The 21,149-nt window shown below is 45.0% G+C and overlaps 1 protein-coding gene across 1 annotated transcript in view; it reads right to left on the bottom strand.

Moving 5' to 3' along the window:
* Positions 1-2,651: 2,651 nt before the first annotated feature.
* mettl3 (methyltransferase like 3) overlaps positions 2,652-21,149 on the bottom strand; it is a 22,256-nt gene continuing 3,758 nt past the window's right edge. The window contains exons 2-11 of the mRNA XM_059012468.1: positions 17,310-17,503; positions 10,127-10,711; positions 8,440-8,615; positions 7,992-8,208; positions 7,427-7,614; positions 6,598-6,636; positions 6,040-6,148; positions 5,443-5,508; positions 4,632-4,744; positions 2,652-4,068 (exon numbers count right to left, since the gene is read on the bottom strand). Coding sequence (XP_058868451.1) covers positions 3,957-4,068; positions 4,632-4,744; positions 5,443-5,508; positions 6,040-6,148; positions 6,598-6,636; positions 7,427-7,614; positions 7,992-8,208; positions 8,440-8,615; positions 10,127-10,711; positions 17,310-17,503 — 1,799 coding nt within the window. The 3' untranslated portion in view covers positions 2,652-3,956. The remainder of the gene's footprint in view (positions 4,069-4,631; positions 4,745-5,442; positions 5,509-6,039; positions 6,149-6,597; positions 6,637-7,426; positions 7,615-7,991; positions 8,209-8,439; positions 8,616-10,126; positions 10,712-17,309; positions 17,504-21,149) is intronic.

Here is a 21,149-nt window from a genome sequence, read left to right as displayed (position 1 = left end):
TGAAGGCACTAGCTCTCTCACACAGCACAGTGATGAAGGCACTAGCTCTCACCCAGTACAGTGATGAAGGCACTAGCTCTCACACAGTACAGTGATGAAGGCACTAGCTCTCTCACACAGTACAGTGATGAAGGCACTAGCTCTCTCACACAGTACAGTGATGAAGGCACTAGCTCTCACCCAGTACAGTGATGAAGGCACTAGCTCTCACCCAGTACAGTGATGAAGGCACTAGCTCTCTCACACAGTACAGTGATGAAGGCACTAGCTCTCTCACACAGTACAGTGATGAAGGCACTAGCTCTCACCCAGTACAGTGATGAAGGCACTAGCTCTCACCCAGTACAGTGATGAAGGCACTAGCTCTCACACAGTACAGTGATGAAGGCACTAGCTCTCTCACACAGCACAGTGATGAAGGCACTAGCTCTCACACACAGTACAGTGATGAAGGCACTAGCTCTCTCACACAGTACAGTGATGAAGGCACTAGCTCTCTCACACAGTACAGTGATGAAGGCACTAGCTCTCACCCAGTACAGTGATGAAGGCACTAGCTCTCACCCAGTACAGTGATGAAGGCACTAGCTCTCACACAGTACAGTGATGAAGGCACTAGCTCTCACACAGTACAGTGATGAAGGCACTAGCTCTCTCACACAGCACAGTGAAGGCACTAGCTCTCTCACCCAGTACAGTGATGAAGGCACTAGCTCTCTCACACAGAACAGTGATGAAGGCACTAGCTCTCTCACACAGCACAGTGATGAAGGCACTAGCTCTCTCTCCCAGTACTGTGATGAAGGCACTAGCTCTCTCACACAGCACAGTGATGAAGGCACTAGCTCTCACACACAGTACAGTGATGAAGGCACTAGCTCTCACACCCAGTACAGTGATGAAGGCACTAGCTCTCTCACACAGTACAGTGATGAAGGCACTAGCTCTCACCCAGTACAGTGATGAAGGCACTAGCTCTCACACAGTACAGTGATGAAGGCACTAGCTCTCACACAGTACAGTGATGAAGGCACTAGCTCTCACACAGCACAGTGATGAAGGCACTAGCTCTCACACACAGTACAGTGATGAAGGCACTAGCTCTCACACAGTACAGTGATGAAGGCACTAGCTCTCTCACACAGCACAGTGATGAAGGCACTAGCTCTCACACACAGTACAGTGGTGAAGGCACTAGCTCTCTCACACAGTAGTGATGAAGGCACTAGCTCTCTCACACAGTACAGTGATGAAGGCACTAGCTCTCACACAGTACAGTGATGAAGGCACTAGCTCTCTCACACAGCACAGTGAAGGCACTAGCTCTCTCTCCCAGTACAGTGATGAAGGCACTAGCTCTCTCACACAGCAGTGATGAAGGCACTAGCTCTCTCACACAGCAGTGATGAAGGCACTAGCTCTCACTCCCAGTACAGTGATGAAGGCACTAGCTCTCTCACACAGTACAGTGATGAAGGCACTAGCTCTCTCACACAGTACAGTGATGAAGGCACTAGCACTCTCACGCAGCAGTGATGAAGGCACTAGCTCTCTCACACAGTAGTGATGAAGGCACTAGCTCTCACACACAGTACAGTGAAGAAGGCACTAGCACTCTCACGCAGCAGTGATGAAGGCACTAGCTCTCACACACAGTACAGTGATGAAGGCACTAGCTCTTACACACAGTACAGTGATGAAGGCACTAGCTCTCTCACACAGTACAGTGATGAAGGCACTAGCTCTCACACACAGTACAGTGATGAAGGCACTAGCTCTCTCACACAGTACAGTGATGAAGGCACTAGCTCTCTCACACAGCACAGTGATGATGGCACTAGCTCTCACACACAGCACAGTGATGAAGGCACTAGCTCTCACACACAGTACAGTGATGAAGGCACTAGCTCTTACACACAGTACAGTGATGAAGGCACTAGCTCTCACACAGCAGTGAAGGCACTAGCTCTCACACAGCAGTGATGAAGGCACTAGCTCTCGCACAGTACAGTGATGAAGGCACTAGCTCTCTCACACAGCACAGTGATGAAGGCACTAGCTCTCTCACACAGCAGTGATGAAGGCACTAGCTCTCACACAGTACAGTGATGAAGGCACTAGCTCTCTCACACAGTACAGTGATGAAGGCACTAGCTCTCACACACAGCACAGTGATGATGGCACTAGCTCTCACACACAGCACAGTGATGAAGGCACTAGCTCTCACACACAGTACAGTGATGAAGGCACTAGCTCTTACACACAGTACAGTGATGAAGGCACTAGCTCTCACACAGCAGTGAAGGCACTAGCTCTCACACAGCAGTGATGAAGGCACTAGCTCTCGCACAGTACAGTGATGAAGGCACTAGCTCTCTCACACAGCACAGTGATGAAGGCACTAGCTCTCTCACACAGCAGTGATGAAGGCACTAGCTCTCACACAGTACAGTGATGAAGGCACTAGCTCTCACACAGTACAGTGATGAAGGCACTAGCTCTCTCACACAGTACAGTGATGAAGGCACTAGCTCTCTCACACAGCACAGTGATGAAGGCACTAGCCGAAATGCTTGTCTGCTTGACTTCACCTATGTAGAGTTTATGAAGGGGTGCTGAAGTTTAAAAAAAATAAAATAAAAATCCACAACTTATTTCTAAAAAATACATTTATTAACATTACAAAAAGAATTAAAAAAAAGTCTGTGTCTTCATTTTCTAATTTTTTTTTTTTTTTTTTTAAATAAAGAATTAAGACACAGCTAGAACAGTACAGTAGTTTGTGGTGTGTTTGTCTGCTACTTTCCAACATCTTGTAATAGTGATATCTGACCAAAAGCACTGCATCATACATCACATTTGACTACGCAACTTGTTTTTCTGCAGATTTAAAACCCACCTCTCTCTACTCCTCCACACTGGATGCTCGTTAGGTCACTTCCACCATCAGTGTGGAGAGATGGAGATCTGCCAGCCCGCAATCCTAATGGGGCTGACAGACAGACAGACGGACAGACAGACAGAGACAGACAGAGACAGGCAGGCAGGCAGACAGAGTCTCAATTCAAATTGATTTCTGCTGCTGATGGAAATGAACAAGTCTGACTCTAGATCGCGTTGAAGTCAGTCCCAGTGGGTTAGGGTTTGGGTTTTAGTTATTTAGTTATTACTTGTGCAACAAACAGGTCTTGAGTGATGGATACATGTGATTTACTAGAGGGATGCGAATTCATGTTTTAAGAGCAAGTAAGTTTCTAATGTCATCTGTCTTTGTGTGTTTGCAATCACTGAGCAGTTCTGAGTAATCTTGCTCCAATATTTTCTCCTATCTGCTTTGAGCTTGTCAGGAGACTCCTAAATGCTGTGGCTGGACAGCCTTCCTCATTCCAATGAAACACTGTGACCAAGTCTTGCCAGTCCAATCTACACATCTAGAGAGGGTGAGTAGGTGGTACAGAACGTCATTTCGTCACATGATTTGAATGAAATTGGGAAGTTTGTTCACTGCCCGGCACCTAGGACTCTCCAGGCAAGCTCAAAGCCAGGTAAAGACAGATTTTGAGACAAAGGATAAGAACTCAATTCTGAGAAGATGATTGCAAACACCAAAAAAAAAAAAGAGAGAAAAATAATAATAATGGGGAATGGAGAGAAAAAAAGAAATAAAACTTAATTTGCAGCTACGTACTCAAATCTATTGTAGCTGACAATCATTTCATTAATAATATTACCCAGGTCACACTGCACAGGTCTCATATGTGCAGTTCTTTCAAAACTGCATGTTACAGTACACATGTATCATCAGTTTAAAAACATCTGCTACTGCTCTATTTTAAAAGAAATCTGTTTGCCAGCCTCAGTATGGGGACACGTTTCCGGTTTCAGGAGGGGGACACGTTTCCGGTTTCAGGAGGGGGACACGTTTCCGGACTTGTCCGTCGCTGTATTCCAGGCATCTACATGTTCTTGGGTTTGGAAATGACGCCATCAGGGTAGCGCTTCTTAAACCGGGACACCACGTCAGGGTCGAGGAGGTGAATCCCATCGAGCTGGTTACCAAGAGTCACCCTGAGGAGAGAGAAGACAAGAGAAGAGAAGAGGGGTCAGATCACTTCAAACTTACTTTATTTATATGTGTGTGTGTGCTTTTATATATATATATATATATATATATATATATATATATATATATATATATATATATATATATATATATATATATATATAGCTTGGCGGTCCAGTGGTTAAAGAAAAGGGCTTGCTACCAGAAGGTTCCCAGTTCAATCCCAGCTCAGCCACTGACTCACTGTGTGTGACCCTGAGCAAGTCACTGAACCTCCTTGTGCTCCGTCCTTCAGATGAGACGTAAAACCGAGGTCCTATTGTAAGTGACTCTGCAGCAGCAGTTTGATGCATAGTTCACCCACTAATCTCTGCACGTCGCTTTGGATAAAAATGCATCTGCTAAATGACTAAATAATGTATATAAAAGCAGCTTTAATTATTTTTTTTATTTCCTTTAATATTTGATGGTGTTTGCAAAACACAATCCAATAGTCAGAGATGACTGCACATTGGTTATTTTCTTTGAGGAATGACTTGGTTAGCTGCTCCCCCTCCCAGCCCCTCACCAGTTGGGCTGCACGTTGTGAGGTCTCCCAAACAGCTCGATCTTCCGGGTTCCAGGAGACAAGCGCTCGATCATCCCGTAGATCTCATCAGGCTTGTGACTCGTGGAACGAACCTAGAGAGAGAGAGAGAGAGAGAGAGAGCAAGAGCGAGAGAGCGAGAGAGAGGAGAGAGAGACAGGAGAGAGAGCAAGACAGCGAGCGAGAGCGAGAGAGGAGAGAGCAAGAGAGAGCAAGAGGAGAGAGCGAGAGAGCAAGAGAGAGCGAGAGAGAGCAAGAGAGCGAGAGAGAGCGAGAGAGAGAGAGAGCGAGAGACACACACAAAGTTAAAATATGCAGTAACTCACTGCGATGCAACAAAGAAAGAATGGATTTTTGATCAGCACAGCTTCTATTTTGCAAGCCTTCATTAATCACCCTGGTACCCTGTTGGAAGTCTCTATATTATATTATATTACAAATTATTCATGTTTCCAGGTCAATGGAAAAACTACTTTTTTTTTTTAATAATAAAGTCTCAGTGCTTATATTATATTCCCATTGGTTAATATGTCTCTCATATCAATTATTATGCACAAGTTAAGCCTGTCTCTCCCTCCAGATAAGCACGATTCCATGATCGCGGAAAAAACACAGAATAAGCCACTACATGCAGAATTTTGACTGCATAGCAAAAAACTTCTAAAGTTGTGAATTTTTCTTCAGTGGTACCTACTGCTGCCATTAGGTGGCACTAGAGTTGTACATAAATACTATCTGTCGGGATCCTACAGTGAGCTCTGTGCATGCTGATGTACTGATCAGAGATTCTCACCTCTGCCACAATGACATCGCAATCCAACCCTCGATTGAACCCCTGTGGGCTGCCTTTAACACCAACCTGGGAGAACAAAAGAGAGAGAGGATCAGTAAAAGTGAACTGAAACCCCAAGAAACTAACACAAGCAAGCAGCAGACAAGCGTTTCAGCCAATACGTTCATCAGTGTAGTGTGTGTGGGTGTGTGTGTGTGAGATAGCGGCAGTTTCTCCTCCTGTTTGTTGAGTGTGACACTATAGGTAGTGAATCCAGACCTTCACTCGATCAGGAACACAGGCAAAATAATAGAAGAAATTAAGAAAGTCAAGCAGACAAACAGCTAGTGCTTTCATCAGTGTAATGTGTGTGTGAGAGATACTGGAAGTATCGGATTCTTCTCCGTTTGTTTTGTTGAGTGGATCTTGCAGTGCGATATTATAGGTAGTTCATAAACTCTGCACAGATAAAAACTAGAATAAACTAAGGAGTACAAACATATTTAAGCCAGTAATTTAAGACCCTGTTAATACTGGCAAACTGGAAGCACACTGAGCAGTCAGGCAGTGGTCAGCAAAGCACCTGCAATTCTGCCCCCTCTGAAAATGTGAACTCACCAGACAGTGCTCCTTGCCGTGGTTCAGCCAGTGCCCAGTTCTCCCAGTACGAATGATTCTCTGTAACTGGTTTGTCTTCACCCAAATGATCTCGTCAGCTCGCTCGTAACTGGAATGTAGGACAAGATAAGAGAAACCAGTAAGTAGATAGTCCAGTTGACCAGCTGTATTAAGAATCAGAGCAGACAAAATGAATGCCAGTCATTAGTTATATACACTTTCTGAACACATTTCTAAAACAGGCTAGTGTGAGTTTCTAACCCTGTTCAACTCCTGCCTCCTGATCATTTCATCATTAATATTAATAATAAACTTCATTGAGGGGAGTTCTGAACCCCAGGCTCCTGATTTTTTCTCTAACAGAATCTTAGTATTTTCAGAAGCAGACCCAGAGGTTGAAAAAGAACATTAGTTTAGTATGCAACCTGGCAAACATTAAATCAGAGCAGAAACTGCAATAGAGAATGAGGGAGAAGACGCACTATAGGATATTAAACAGGTACTGTAAAATATGAAGGAAATCGTAGCTGGTATACAAGTCCTCTTAGTGAAACCTACCCCCAGAGTTTCAGACACTCTCTCCCGAGTTCCATCGCTCTGAAACAAAATCAGCACATTTCCATTAGAGCATCGAACACAAAGGACAAGGCTCTAAGATGGGAGTTTTGCCTACAAGTGACGATCAAAAATATTTACTGGTAATAAACTAGGTTAAAGAAATCTCTGTTTGCAGGTCATAGTGTTGCACTTCCTGGGTCACCTGGAGGGTGAAATTGTCCCCACCCCTTGTAGGAACCAATCAGCTGCTTCCCCTCCTGACCAACAAGCCAGTGACCCAGAAGACACTGCTGGGGTGACCAAGGAAGTGAAGCATGACAGACTTCCTGGAAGGAGGGGGTAGAAAACTGAGCACTTTCTGCAACCATGTGCAGCACCAGATATAGGAGCTGCATTCTTTAAATTACCTCCTATTTTTTAAATATAAATAATATATTAAATAAATAAAAGCACATTGGTAGTGCTATAAATAGAACTTAGTTGTTTTGATTCAAGACTGGAGTGTGAATACTTTCATGTCTTAATTAAATGTTGACGTTTGCTAAAAAAAAATCACATTTGAGACCTGTATAATGATGTGAACACCAAGTAAGACTATTTTATCTCCTTTCAAAAACGTTAATTTAAAGAGTGCAGCTTCTAGATCAGGTAGTGCATATGGTTGCAGAAAGTTCTGAGTTTTCTACCCTCTCCTTCCAGGATGTCTTATTGCAAAACAAAGCACTGTAATACAGCAACAACCAGTTAAGCATGTGCGAAGGCTTTCCCTCAGTACAGAGCTGTGTTTTATGAAAGTGTGACCGGAGGAGAACGAGACGGAGGCTCTGACCTGCCGGTGACCCACAGGAACAGGAAGCCGTCGTCCTGCAGCATGGGGATGTGCAGCTTCCTCATCTCATCATCGGTGAGGGTCCCGTAGGGAAGCTCCATGTGGATATCCCAGGGGGGGTCCGCCATGACAACCGCAAACTTCCCCAGGATCGAGGCATCCAGGTAGCGGATATCACAGCAGATCCACTGAGAGAGGAGAGACAGGAGAGAGCACAGACACACCCACAGTATCAACAAGATATCACACACATCCACTGAGAGAGAGACAGGAGAGAGCACAGACACACCCACAGTATCAACAAGATATCACACACATCCACTGAGAGAGGAGACAGGAGAGAGCACAGACACACCCACAGTATCAACAAGATATCACACACATCCACTGAGAGAGAGACAGGAGAGAGCACAGAGAGACACACACAGATCCACTGAGAAAGGAGAAACAGAAGAGAGCACAGAGAGACACACACACACACAGTATCAACAAGGACTTCACAGCAGATAGACAGAGAGAGAGAGAGAGAGAGGAAAAATACCCCCCTCCTCTCCCCGGGGCTCACCTGCGAGGGGAACAGCTTGCCCACGTTGGGGTCAGTGACCCCGGCCGCCAGCCCCAGCTGCGCCCCGCTGCTCTGCGCACCCTCCAGCTCCCCCTCCTCCACGTCCGGGGGGCAGTCAATCTCGTAGTGCACATACTTGCAGGTGTCCATGTGGAAGCAGGTGTTCAGGAAGGAGCAGTCACCCAGGCTCTCATCAGTGTGCTTATTTATAATGCGCCTGAGAGAGGAGAGAGGGGGGAGAAGAGAGTGGGTGGTTTGTTAATCAAAAGTTGAAAAGAATCAGTCGATTCTACATCATCTCTCTGTGTGCACACATTTGGGGGGGGGGGGGGGCGGGGGGGTGTCTCTGTGTGTGTGTGCACATGTGTGGGGCTCTGTGTATGCACGGGGGTCTGTATGTGTGTGTGCTCTCTGTGTGCATGGGGGGGGGTCTCCCTGCGCTGCATACCTGAAGTGCAGTTTCCTGCAGGGCGGCCCCCCCTCGCAGGCTCGCACGCACTCCTCCTTGGTCCCCTGGTCACAGAACTCCTGCACCTGGGCGCGGCCCCGCGACCTGAACTTCTCCACGATGCTCTGCTCCTTAGCCGTGCTGGTGTTCAGCAGCTCCAGGATCTCCCGGCTCACCTGATAGGGCAGACAGGCTCAGAGACCAACACTCACACCAACCCTGGGGTTCAGAACTCCCCTTCACACTCACACACCAACCCTGGGGTTCAGAACTCCCCATCACACTCACACACCAACCCTGGGGTTCAGAACTCCCCATCACACACACACACACACACACACCCTGGGATTCAGAACTCCCCTACACACACACACACACACACACACCGACCCTGGGGTTCAGAACTCCCCTTCACACTCACACACCAACCCTGGGGTTCAGAACTCCCCATCACACTCACACACCAACCCTGGGGTTCAGAACTCCCCATCACACACACACACACACACACACCCTGGGATTCAGAACTCCCCTACACACACACACACACACACACACACACACACACACACACACACACACACTGACCCTGGGGTTGAGAACTCCCCTTCACACACTCACACACACCGACCCTGGGGTTCAGAACTCCCCTTCACACACACCGACCCTGGGGTTCAGAACTCCCCTTCACTCACTCACTCACACACACACACACACTGACCCTGGGGTTCAGAACTCCCCTTCACACTCACACACTGACCCTGGGGTTCAGAACTCCCCTTCACACACACACACACACCGACCCTGGGGTTCAGAATTCCCCTTCACACTCACACACACACACACACACACACACACACACACACACACTGACCCTGGGGTTGAGAACTCCCCTTCACACACTCACACACACCGACCCTGGGGTTCAGAACTCCCCTTCACACACACCGACCCTGGGGTTCAGAACTCCCCTTCACTCACTCACTCACACACACACACACACACTGACCCTGGGGTTCAGAACTCCCCTTCACACTCACACACTGACCCTGGGGTTCAGAACTCCCCTTCACACACACACACACACACACACCGACCCTGGGGTTCAGAATTCCCCTTCACACTCACACACACACACACACACACACACACACACACACACTGACCCTGGGGTTGAGAACTCCCCTTCACACACTCACACACACCGACCCTGGGGTTCAGAACTCCCCTTCACACACACCGACCCTGGGGTTCAGAACTCCCCTTCACTCACTCACTCACACACACACACACACACACACACACACACTAACCCTGGGGTTCAGAACTCCCCTTCACACTCACACACACACACACTGACCCTGGGGTTCAGAACTCCCCTTCACACACACACACACACACACCCCCCCTGCCGCACCCAGGTCTGGGCTGCAGAACTCCCCTCAATGAAGTCTCTTATTGAAATGATCAGCAGCTAGGAGTCTGAGGTTAAATAAATTGTTCCTCCCTTAAAGCAGCATGACCAACTCCTCCTATTAGTAAACCTACAGATTCAAAAGTGAGACTTACTCGTGCTGCAAGGAGTTCATTCAGAGGAGATTTACCAGGGTGCAGCAGTGTGAGTTTCTCAATGCTAAAAAAATGAGAACAAATCAGAACTATAGTCACACATTCTCTCAGATCTCACCTTTTTGCTCTGCTGTTCCTTGGTAGACTGCTGACTCAATAAACTCTCGATCTCCAAGTGTAAATCGGAGGCACGGACTTTGCCCCCCCGCGACTTCTTCAGGGCAGGAAGGTCCCCTGGCGCCCCCTGGCCCTTCTTATCCCCCGAGGAGGCGAGAGACGAGAGAGCGGGGGAGAGGGAGAGGGAGGGAGAGGGGGAGAAGGAGATGGAGGAGATGGGCGGCAAGCTTGAAGCACTGGCTATCTGAGACATACTTGAAGACATCGAAGAGGAGGGGGCAGGGCTGGCATAACTGGGGGTGGAGCTGGAGGGAGCCGGGCTGGATTCTAAGTCTGCCCCCTTGCGTTTGACCCCGCCCCTGGCTGGCTGGGCGTGTGCTGCTGTGTTGGGTTCGCCCAGGTCGGCAGTGTTTGAAGTGACCGCTCCTCTCATGGCCCAGAGCTTCGGGTGGTCAGCGCTCGTCACTAGGGTGGGGGGCGGAGGGCGGCTGGGGTCGGAGGTCAGGGGTCGCACCTCAATGAGCTCCTGAGCTGCGAATTTGAGAAGGAGGCTCTCCACGCATGCTTGCTCCACTGGGTTTTCAGGCTGAGTGAAGGAAGAGAGAAATAAAGTCTTGCATTTTAAATTGCTATCCGTCACAGCTGGAAAACTGCTTATTCAATTTCGATTAAAATTTGAGATTAACATTATTCAGCATAAATTACAGTCGCCTCCGGCTAAAAGAACACCCCTCGGGAAGCAAGCAAAGTGTTCTTAGCCAAAGTGTTCTCCAAGATGTGAATAAGTATTACTTGTCATGATGTATCAGCATCTGAAATGAACAGACTACGCAAGAGAAAAGCAATAGGCTGTATGTTAATAAACTATAATAGTAAAGTAAGAGACAAACTAACGTTCATAAAATAACTGTCAAACAAACTTAACACACGTTAAATGCAGCAGCAGCAGCAGCTGTAGATTAATTATGAATACATGTAGAGGAGCACAGAGGTCGCACTAGCTTTTCTGTTCATGAGTTCCTGAAAACGCACATGCCCAAAATGTTGCGTCCCATCCATCAGATACTAAACGACCAGTTGTAACACAAAGGCTAATAAAACTCCAGGGATGTGCATTTTGGTACATTTTTGTGAACATTTAAACTCTGCTCTATCATAGTTTAAACAATCTCTGTGTGTGTATAGATTTACATATGAAAACTCACACCTTTTTCTTAGTTATATATGAACGATAGACCGTTCCCATGACAACGTGTTGCCTTCATCTACGTGTGTTTTCATAGTTCTCTGCATTACAATAACAGCAAAAGCAGCGCCGTGTCTGTCTTTTAAGTGAAAATTCGTGTATACATATATATTTTTTTGTCCAGCAGCTCTCACACACACACTACAGAACATCTTGCTGTCTCGATAAACAAGCCACGGATACTTCATCTCCCCTTCAGAATTACAAGAACTTGTTTTTCGTTTGCGTTTTTCTGCATTACTACTGCTTGCAACTGCTACGGTCACTGAGATGCAGAGGGGTGATCGTCTTCATGAGAATCCCCTGAAGATGCTGACTGCTTAGCAAAAAAACTTCTGATTGACAGCTGACTTGCTATCAGTGTAAACTCCGCACCAGGTATTCATATCACATCTGTCAGGACATCCCTGTTAAACTTGTGGGGAAATTAACAAATGCACAACCTTAAAATCAGGCGACTGCAAAAATGAAATGCGAGTTAAAAGTAGGATCGGGTTTGAACAGTTCACGTAATTTGTCAGCTCTGTTTGAAATAAAATTTTAAAAAAAGGGACCAGAATTAGGCTCAGGCAAGATTAAATCAAGGGAAGTAATGTTAAGTAATGCATTAGTAAGACCTCACTTAGAATATTGTGTTCAGTTCTGGTCACCTTGTTACAAAAAGGATATTGCTGCTCTAGAAAGAGTGCAAAGAAGAGCGACCAGAATTATCCCGGGTTTAAAAGGCATGTCGTATGCAGACAGGCTAAAAGAATTGAATCTATTCAGTCTTGAATAAAGAAGACTATGCGGAGATCTGATTCAAACATTCAAAATCCTAAACGGTATAGACAGTGTCGACCCAGGGGACTTTTTTGACCTGTAGCTTTCTCCTCAGATCACATGAGCAAGCCCTCCATCTCCTTATGCACCAGTGGTCCAGTAATATCATCGTCTTCCTCAGTTCCTCTATCACTGTCAGTACCCTTGTCCTTGCTCCCAGCCTTACTGTCCGAGTCAATGCAAATGCACCACTGCGGCTTCCTCCTACACTCCTCACAGCGCGGCGCTGCACAGTTCCTGCTTGAGTGCCCCTGAAACCCGCAATCAAAACAAATGAAAGTGGGGCAGTCCTTGAGTAGATGTTCTGGGGAGATGTTGTCCTGTTGTTTAGGAACACATGCAAATACTTTCCCAAATCCACACTGTTTATCAGCGGCATTTATCACATCTTCAGCTGAAATCTTTGAATTGTCCTTAACCAGAACAACAACCGTATACTCTTTTTTATAAATCCTTTTTTCTCCATGAGGCCTTTTTTCAGCTCCACTTGTGTCCCCGGCATGCCTAGACATGCCTAGGGACATTGTCCGTTGTACATCCACAAATCCAGGCACACAATCCTTTTCAATCACAACAGTCCTAGAAATATCCAAATAAAATCCAAGAAAAAAGATGAATATTAAAGTAGAAAAAGCTAAAAATAAAATCCCCAAACAGAGATTCCTCCACTAGCACTTAAAAACAGGGAGAGAGTGTAGTATTAATTTATTGGTGGACACGTGAACATCAAATTTCATTTGGTGCTTGTTTATGATGTTTACCAGAGTCCCCGCTGTTCCTCATAGAACACGCATCTGCGGAGAAGTCAATTGCAACGATAGTGTTAATTTGACGTGTGGTCAATTTTTTTTTTCGCCCAGTAAAGTGTCACATTCAAAATTTAAGAGAAAGGTCGACAATGAGCAAGCAAGTTCCAAGAACAGTGGACTGAAAATAATTTCTTTGTGGAATATCAAGGTAAAGCCGTGTGCTTGACTTGTCAGGAAACGGTTGCTGTTTTCAAAGAGCATAACCTGCAAAGACATTTTTGTACCAAACATGAAAGTACCTACCAGAAGTACAGTGGCCAGAGCAGAACTGACAAAGTTAAGGAATTAAAAGCAAAGTTAGCAGGTCAACAGAAACTTATTTTCAGCAGACATACAATTCAAGAAATCGCAACACGTGCCAGATATGCCGTGGCAGAGCCGATAGCCAAGCACTCCAAGTCGTTTTCTGAAGGAGAATTTGTCAGGAAATGTTTTGGTGTATGCCAGATAATCTGCCCAGGAAAAGCCAACGTATTTGATCAAATTCCTTTGTCGTGACACACAACTGAATTGAAGATCTGTCTACAGACCTAGAGTAAGTTTTGTGAAAAAGCTAAAGAATTTACTGGATTCTCAATTGCTTTGGACGAGAGTACAGACATTCAGGACAAGGCGCAGCTCATGATTTTTGTCAGGTGCATCTCCGAAGACTAAAATTACAGAAGAACTTGTAAATCTTGCCAGTATGCATGGCACATGGCAATTGTTGGCTCACATAATGGACTTGTTGTTCATATCAGGAAAAAATAAGTGACCAGCATACTCTGATGCACTATCATTGATTCATACAATCAGAAGGCACTATGCTCAAAAGCTGTTAGTTTGAAAAATATAATGGAAGTTGTCATGAAAACAATTAATTACATTTGCTCACATGCTACGAATCACAGGTTGTTCAAAGAGTTTCTGAATGAAGTGAATGCACGAAATGTGGACCTTTCCTTTCACACAGAAGTGAGGTGGCTCAGCGCTGGCAATGTGTTGAAACGTTTTTTCGTTTTACAGGGAGGAGATTGATATTTTTATGAAAGAGAAGGGAATGCAAGTGTCTGATCATCAGTGGGTTATGGATCTCACCTCTTTGGTTGGTTTAACTGACCATCTGAATACCCTTATCACAAAATTGCAGGGCAAAAACCATGTGATTTCCCATTTGTATGATGCTGTCACAGCCTTTGAAACCAAGCGTAAACTTTTTGAAATGCAGTTACAGAAATCCAACTGTGTACATTTCCCTTCCCTCAAAGAACTCGCTGAAAAAAAACCTCTCAGATTCTATGGAAGACATGAAGAATACGTGATGAGTCTTTTGGCTGTGTTCTAAGGCAGGTTTCTGGACTTCAAATCCAAAGAAAACAACATCGAATTATTTGCAGCGCCTTTTTCTGTAATTGTTGAAGACTTGCCTGAAACATTTCAGCTTGAATTGATTGAACTGCAGTGCTCTAAGTAAGCTGGGCTGAGTTGAGTGGGGGACGGAGGGGGGTGATGCTGGGACGCCAGAATCACCGTCGAGCCCTCTTGAGGTGTCGTGGGCTAGTCGACGAAACACTGAGGATGGAAGGTGCCCACTTGAAAACCCCAGAGATGTACCCTACTTAGCTCAATCCAGACGGTTGTCATGCTGATGCGCTGGGGAGGCCGCACTGTGGTTGATCCCCGGAGCCAGCATCGCAGCCGTTGTGTGTGCTGATGCGCCAGGGAGGCAAAATAAGCTGATCCCTGGAGCCAGCATTACACTTCAGCCATTAACACCAGACAGAAGGATATCTACATCATCATATGGAAGGAAACGTAAATGGAGGGAGACACATATGGATCACATTAGTTTACTGTAAAGCTACGTCTTAGTTGGTGCTTATCTTGGCGAGAGCCGAGTTCAAATCAGCATGAAGTTTTAACATCTACTCTCGTGTAATGGAAATCATGGAGCTGAAGGAAACATTTTATAACATTGGCCTGCTGCAGTTTTATGCTAGCTTAGATGTCCACTTTCCTAACCTGAAACAGCATGCACAGAGAATGTTCACTGCATTTTGAAGCACATGCATTTGTGAACATTTTCTCTGATGAAACTCAACAAATCCCAGCACAGAAACAGCCTCTCGGATACTCACGTGAGAGACGTTTTGACTGTCGGTGTCTAATCTGAAGGCTGATGATCATTAAGTAAAACAGTTCACAAGTCTCACTGAAATGTTAGGAGACCACTCTTGCGTTTCTTGTTCATTTTCATAGAAATGCTTAGTTTCTAAGATTGTTAGAAACAGTAATTATTCTAATATGTATTGCAGAATCCTGATTGGTATAGTTTACTTAAATTCACATGAACAGAAGGGACACACTATTTCTTGCTTTACTGAACTTATTTCATGTAAATTCAGGGGTGTTGTGACTCGACAGTTATGAGTTGAAACTGCATGGTTATGAAAATTTTTGTTGTTGTTGTGTGGCCCAGTACCCTTCTTGAGTAAGCCAATGTGGCCCGCAGTAGGACAAAGTTTGTCCAGCCCTGTTCTAGACGGTATAAATGAAGACGGGTCTGTATAGCTGTCGGGTTGACATGGGTTTCCTTGGACGATTTGTCCATTTAGATCTCGCAGCACCAGGGGTTTAGCTCTGATGTTAGACAATCAAACTTCTTGTGTGTATGCAAATCAGGATCAGAAACTCACTGCAGTTCAAGAGGTTTGCTTTATTGAATACCAGGTCACTTGGGAAGTCGTCTGGTTATTTGAGCTTCTCACGGACACAAAGCTATTTATGCCTACCTGAGTCATGGCAATGCTGGTGCCTTCCATTCTGTAGTTCTCTCCATGCCAGATGGTTAGGAGTTTTATGAAAAGGCACGTCACACAGAGAGAGGTGGCGGTGTGCGGCTCATCGTAGTACTGCTCTGTCTTTCCGTGAACGCTCCTCGTTTGAGCACCTTGTTGTTACATACCAGCCCCCCACCCTGGATTACTTGCTGTTATCTATAGACCACTCATTATATATCCTCCATTCTTACAGATTTCTCAAGCTTTCTTTCTTGACTTATCTTAGAAGCAGATAATATATGAATCCTTGGGAGAATATTCACGTAGACCGTCCTCAATCTCCTGCTACGGACAATTGTATGTCACTGATCGACAGCCTGGGTTTTACAGACGGACCAGCTTCCAACCCATACAGGAGGTCACGCATGTGACTCCACTTGAACCCGTGGTCATACTCTGGAGGACTTAAGGCCACTACACAGCAGAAGCGATACGACAAGCAAAACTTTGCAGCGATGCGACAAAATGAGTAGAACCTATACTTCTGAGAGTATCTTTCACATCGCAGGCGACACTGGACCCAGTCTTTATTTGCGAGGTACTTGAGATTGTGAATCGTTACAAATCGCTGTTGTGAAACGGGCCCCCGAGTTTTAAATGGTACCAGCGCTGCTTATCCCTCCGAGCTTCTGGAGGGCTATGTTCTTGCCTAGTGTCTCAGATCTAGTGCACAGAACTACCCTGTGGCTCCCAGCTTCCAATGTGTGATCTTGGACAGACGTTCCTTTAGTTTTCTGGTTCCAACGTTATGTCCCATTAACATCAGAGGATCCCACAGTTTAAATAAATGTAAACGTCTGTTAAAAAAACAAATCTTCAGTACAGTTGATAAATAGTTTGCAACTGCAGGAGGCGAACTGGGTATCCGTTTTTACCGTGTTATTTCTTGATTTTAGTATTGGTCCTAATTATTGTAATACAAATTGTTATCACTTAAATTATATAATCGCTTAGGGTACATTGTTTATACTTTAAATTAAATGTGTTATACTTAATTTAATCATTAATGTATTTTCTTATCTATCTTTTCTCATTTTTGTACATTTTATTTTACATAAAGCACTCCTGATTGATTGATTGATTAGCTTTATAGGTGCTATACAGGGTATATATCGTATGTATAGGTGCTAGACAGGGGTAATTTTTTTTTTTTCAACATACAATTTGAAGACAATGAAAAGAGATTTCTAGTCTAAACGTTCATCATTGATTTTTTTTTTTTTTTTTAAATATTTCTTAATTCTGCACAATCAAGTGCTTAACCCTGTAATGCCCAAGCATTTAGAAATGAGAAAAGCAACTTCATTTCTGTAACCTGACACTAAACACACACACACACACGTATTTATACTCTGTGTGCGGGACACTAATCGGAATGCAAAATGCATGGAAATGTGTAAATCCACTGACAAACGTTTCGATAAGAAGTCTTTCAGTGTATTCTTTCATTGAATTCAGGTTTCTTTCAGTGTTTCACAGCGGACTCACGGTGGACAGCGCGCTGGTTATGGCGAGGGAGTCAATGGGCAGAGCCAGTCCAATGTCACACAGGTACAGCAGCAGTGTCCTCTCCAGAACCGGGTCGATACGCACATCCTGCTGGCTCTCCCTCTCCTGACCGGGCCGAGCCACGGGACCCGGGCTGTCACTGCGGGCTTGGCCAGGGTCAGGATTCGAGAGGTCTGAGAGGGAGGGGAGGGAGATGTGAGAAGGGAGAGGGGGAGGGAGGGGAAGAAAGGGAGAGGACGGGCAGAATGGGAGGTGTGAGAAGGGAGAGAGGAGAGGAAGAGAAGGAGCGGATGGGCAGAGTGGGAGGTGTGAGAGAGGAGAGGAAGAGAGGGTGCGGATGGGCAGAGTGGGAGGTGTGAGAAGGGAGAGGGAGAGAGGAGAGGGAGGGGAGGGGCAGAGTGGGAGGTGTGAGAAGGGAGAGGGGGAGAGAGGAGAGAGGGAGAGGATGAAAGAGGGAGAGGAAAGGGGCAGAGTGTGAGAAGGGAGAGATGAGGAGAGTGGAGGTAAAGAGGCGAGAGGTGGAGGGGATATCAAGAAGGGAGGGTGGGAGAAGGGAGAGGGGAGAGAGAAAGGAAGAGGAACATCATTGAATACCAAGGGCATTAAAGCAAGCACTGTGCCTCCATTAAACCAAGTGTGTTGTGAGGGCTGCAGGATAAAAATGGGCAACAATCTCAAAGAAGTGAAAATAAAGTAGTGAGGAAAACAGAAATCTCTCTCTCATATCTATCTCTCTCTCTATCTCTCTCTCTATCTCTCTCTCTATCTCTCTCTCTATCTCTCTCTCTATCTCTCTCTCTATCTCTCTCTCTATCTCTCTCTCTATCTCTCTATCTATCTCTCTATCTAATATATATATATATATATATATATATATATATATATATATATATATATATATATTATATATATACACATATACACACACACACTACCGGTCAAAAGTTTTAGAACACCCCCATTTTTCCAGTTTTTATTGAAATTTAAGCAGTTCAAGTCCAGTGAATAACCTGAAATGGTGCAAAGGTAAGCGGTAAACTGCCAGAGGTTAAAAAAAAAAAGTTTAGTTTACCAAAAACTGAAAAATAATGTACATTTCAGAGTTATACAAAAAGGCCTTTTTCAGGGAACAAGTAATGGGTTAACAACTTACCGCTGTTCTGCAGCAATGGAAGTAAATTAAGCCTTGAAAGTTGATGCTAACAATTCCTACAGGTGTCCCAACTTTTGTTGATTACTTACAAACCCTCTGTCTGTATAAAAGCAGTGTTGGAACAGACTGTGTTACTACACCCTCTTAAGCATTATTTGGACAGTATTGTACTGTAGGAAGTAGTATATTGCTCTCATAATGGCGAGAAAAAGGCAATTAACAAAAGGAAGACAGACAGACCATTATAACCCTTAAAAGTGTAGGTCTTTCCTTTAGAGAAATTGCAAAGAAAGCCAAGGTGTCAGTGAGTAGTTTCCGACACCATCAAAAGGCACTTGGAAACTGGAGGAAACTCTGACAGGAAGAGGTCTGGCAGACCCAAAGCCACAACAGAATCAGAAGACAATTTTCTGAGAGTCAACAGCTTGCGTGATAGGCGGCTCACAGGACAACAGCTTCAAGCACAGCTTAACACTGGTCGAAGTAAGCAAGTCTCAGTTTCAACTGTGAAGAGAAGACTTCGAGCTGCAGGTTTGACAGGTCGAGTGGCAGTAAGAAAGCCATTGCTAAGATGGCAAAATAAGAAAAAGAGGCTTGCCTGGGCCATGAAGCACCGCCAGTGGACTACTGAAGACTGGAAGAAGGTCTTATGGACCGATTAATCAAAATTTGAAATCTTCGGTTCATCACGCAGGGTTTTTGTACGCCGTCGAGTAGGCGAAAGGATGGTTCCTCGGTGTGTGACACCAACTGTCAAACATGGAGGAGGAAGCGTGATGGTCTGGGGCTCTTTTGCTGGATCCAGAGTCGGTGACTTGCACAGCGTGAGTGGCACCCAAAACTGCTACCACAGCATTTTGCAGCGCCATGCAATACCCTCTGGTATACGCCTAGTTGGTCAGGGGTTCATCCTACAGCAAGATAATGGCCCAAAACATACCTCCAGGCTATGTCAGAACTACCTTAGAAGGAAAGAACAAGACGGTAGGCTTCAAATCACGGAATGGCCAGCACAGTCTCCAGACTTAAACCCCATCGAGCTGGTTTGGGATGAACTGGACAGAAGGGTGAAAGCAAAGCAACCTACAAGTGCAACACATTTGTTGGAACTTCTGCAACAGTGTTAGGAAGAACTTTCCGAACAATATTTGATTTCCATTGTAGAAAGAATGCCACGAGTGTGTTCGGCTGTTATATCTGCAAAAGGTGGCTACTTCGATGAGTCAAAAATTTAGATTAAATTTTGTTAAACAAAACGATTCCATGATTTCTTTTTTATCTCCAATTGTTTATTTGTTCTATGCTTTAATTTCAGAGTACATTGAGACATTAAACTGCGTAAATTTCAATAAAAACTGGAAAAATGGAGGTGTTCTAAAACTTTTGACCGGTAGTGTATGTAATATATATATATATATATATATATATATATATATATATATATATATATATATATATATATACACACACATACACACACACAGTACTGTGCAAAAGTTTTAGGCAGGTGTGAAGAAATGCTGTAAAGTAAGAATGCTTTCAAAAATAGACATGTTAATAGTTTATATTTATCAATTAACAAAATGCAAAGTGAGTGAACAGAAGAAAAATCTACATCAAATCAATATTTGGTGTGACCACCCTTTGCCTTCAAAACAGCATCAATTATTCTAGGTACACTTGCACACAGTTTTTGAAGGAACTCGGCAGGTAGCTTGGCCCAAACATCTTGGAGAACTAACCACAGTTATTCTGTGGATTTAGGCAGCCTCAGTTGCTTCTCTCTCTTCATGTAATCCCAGACAGACTCGATGATGTTGAGATCAGGGCTCTGTGGGGGCCATACCATCACTTCCAGGACTCCTTGTTCTTCTTAACGCTGAAGATAGTTCTTAATGACTTTCGCTGCATGTTTGGGGTCGTTGTCATGCTGCAGAATAAATTTGGGGCCAATCAGATGCCTCCCTGATGGTGTTGCATGATGGATAAGTATCTGCCTGTACTTCTCAGCATTGAGGAGACCATTAATTCTGACCAAATCCCCAACTCCATTTGCAGAAATGCAGCCCCAAACTTGCAAGGAACCTCCACCATGCTTCACTGTTGCCTGCAGACACTCATTCGTGTACCGCTCTCCAGCCCTTCGGCAAACAAACTGCCTTCTGCTACAGCCAAATATTTCAAATTTTGACTCATCAGTCCAGAGCACCTGCTGCCATTTTTCTGCACCCCAGTTCCTGTGTTTTCGTGCATAGTTGAGTCGCTTGGCCTTGTTTCCACGTCGGAGGTATGGCTTTTTGGCCGCAAGTCTTGTACCAGGGTCCCACTGTTTTCTGCCAATTCTGAACTGATGGCACTGCTGGACATCTTCCGATTGCGAAGGGAAGTAAGCATGATGTGTCTTTCATCTGCTGCAGTAAGTTTCCTTGGCCGACCACTGCGTCTACGGTCCTCAACGTTGCCCATTTCTTTGTGCTTCTTCAAAAGAGCTTGGACAGCACATCTGGAAACCCCTGTCTGCCTTGAAATTTCTGCCTGGGAGAGACCTTGCTGATGCAGTATAACTACCTTGTGTCTTGTTGCTGTGCTCAGTCTTGCCATGGTGTGTGACTTTTGACAGTAAACTGTCTTCAGCAACCTCACCTTGTTAGCTGTGTTTGGCTGTT

This window comes from Acipenser ruthenus, chromosome 44, assembly GCF_902713425.1.
Source record: "Acipenser ruthenus chromosome 44, fAciRut3.2 maternal haplotype, whole genome shotgun sequence".
In the NCBI taxonomy this organism is placed as follows: Eukaryota; Metazoa; Chordata; class Actinopteri; order Acipenseriformes; family Acipenseridae; genus Acipenser; species Acipenser ruthenus.
The sequence above is the reverse complement of the archived record's forward strand: the minus strand, read 5'-3'. Positions and strand labels throughout refer to the sequence as shown.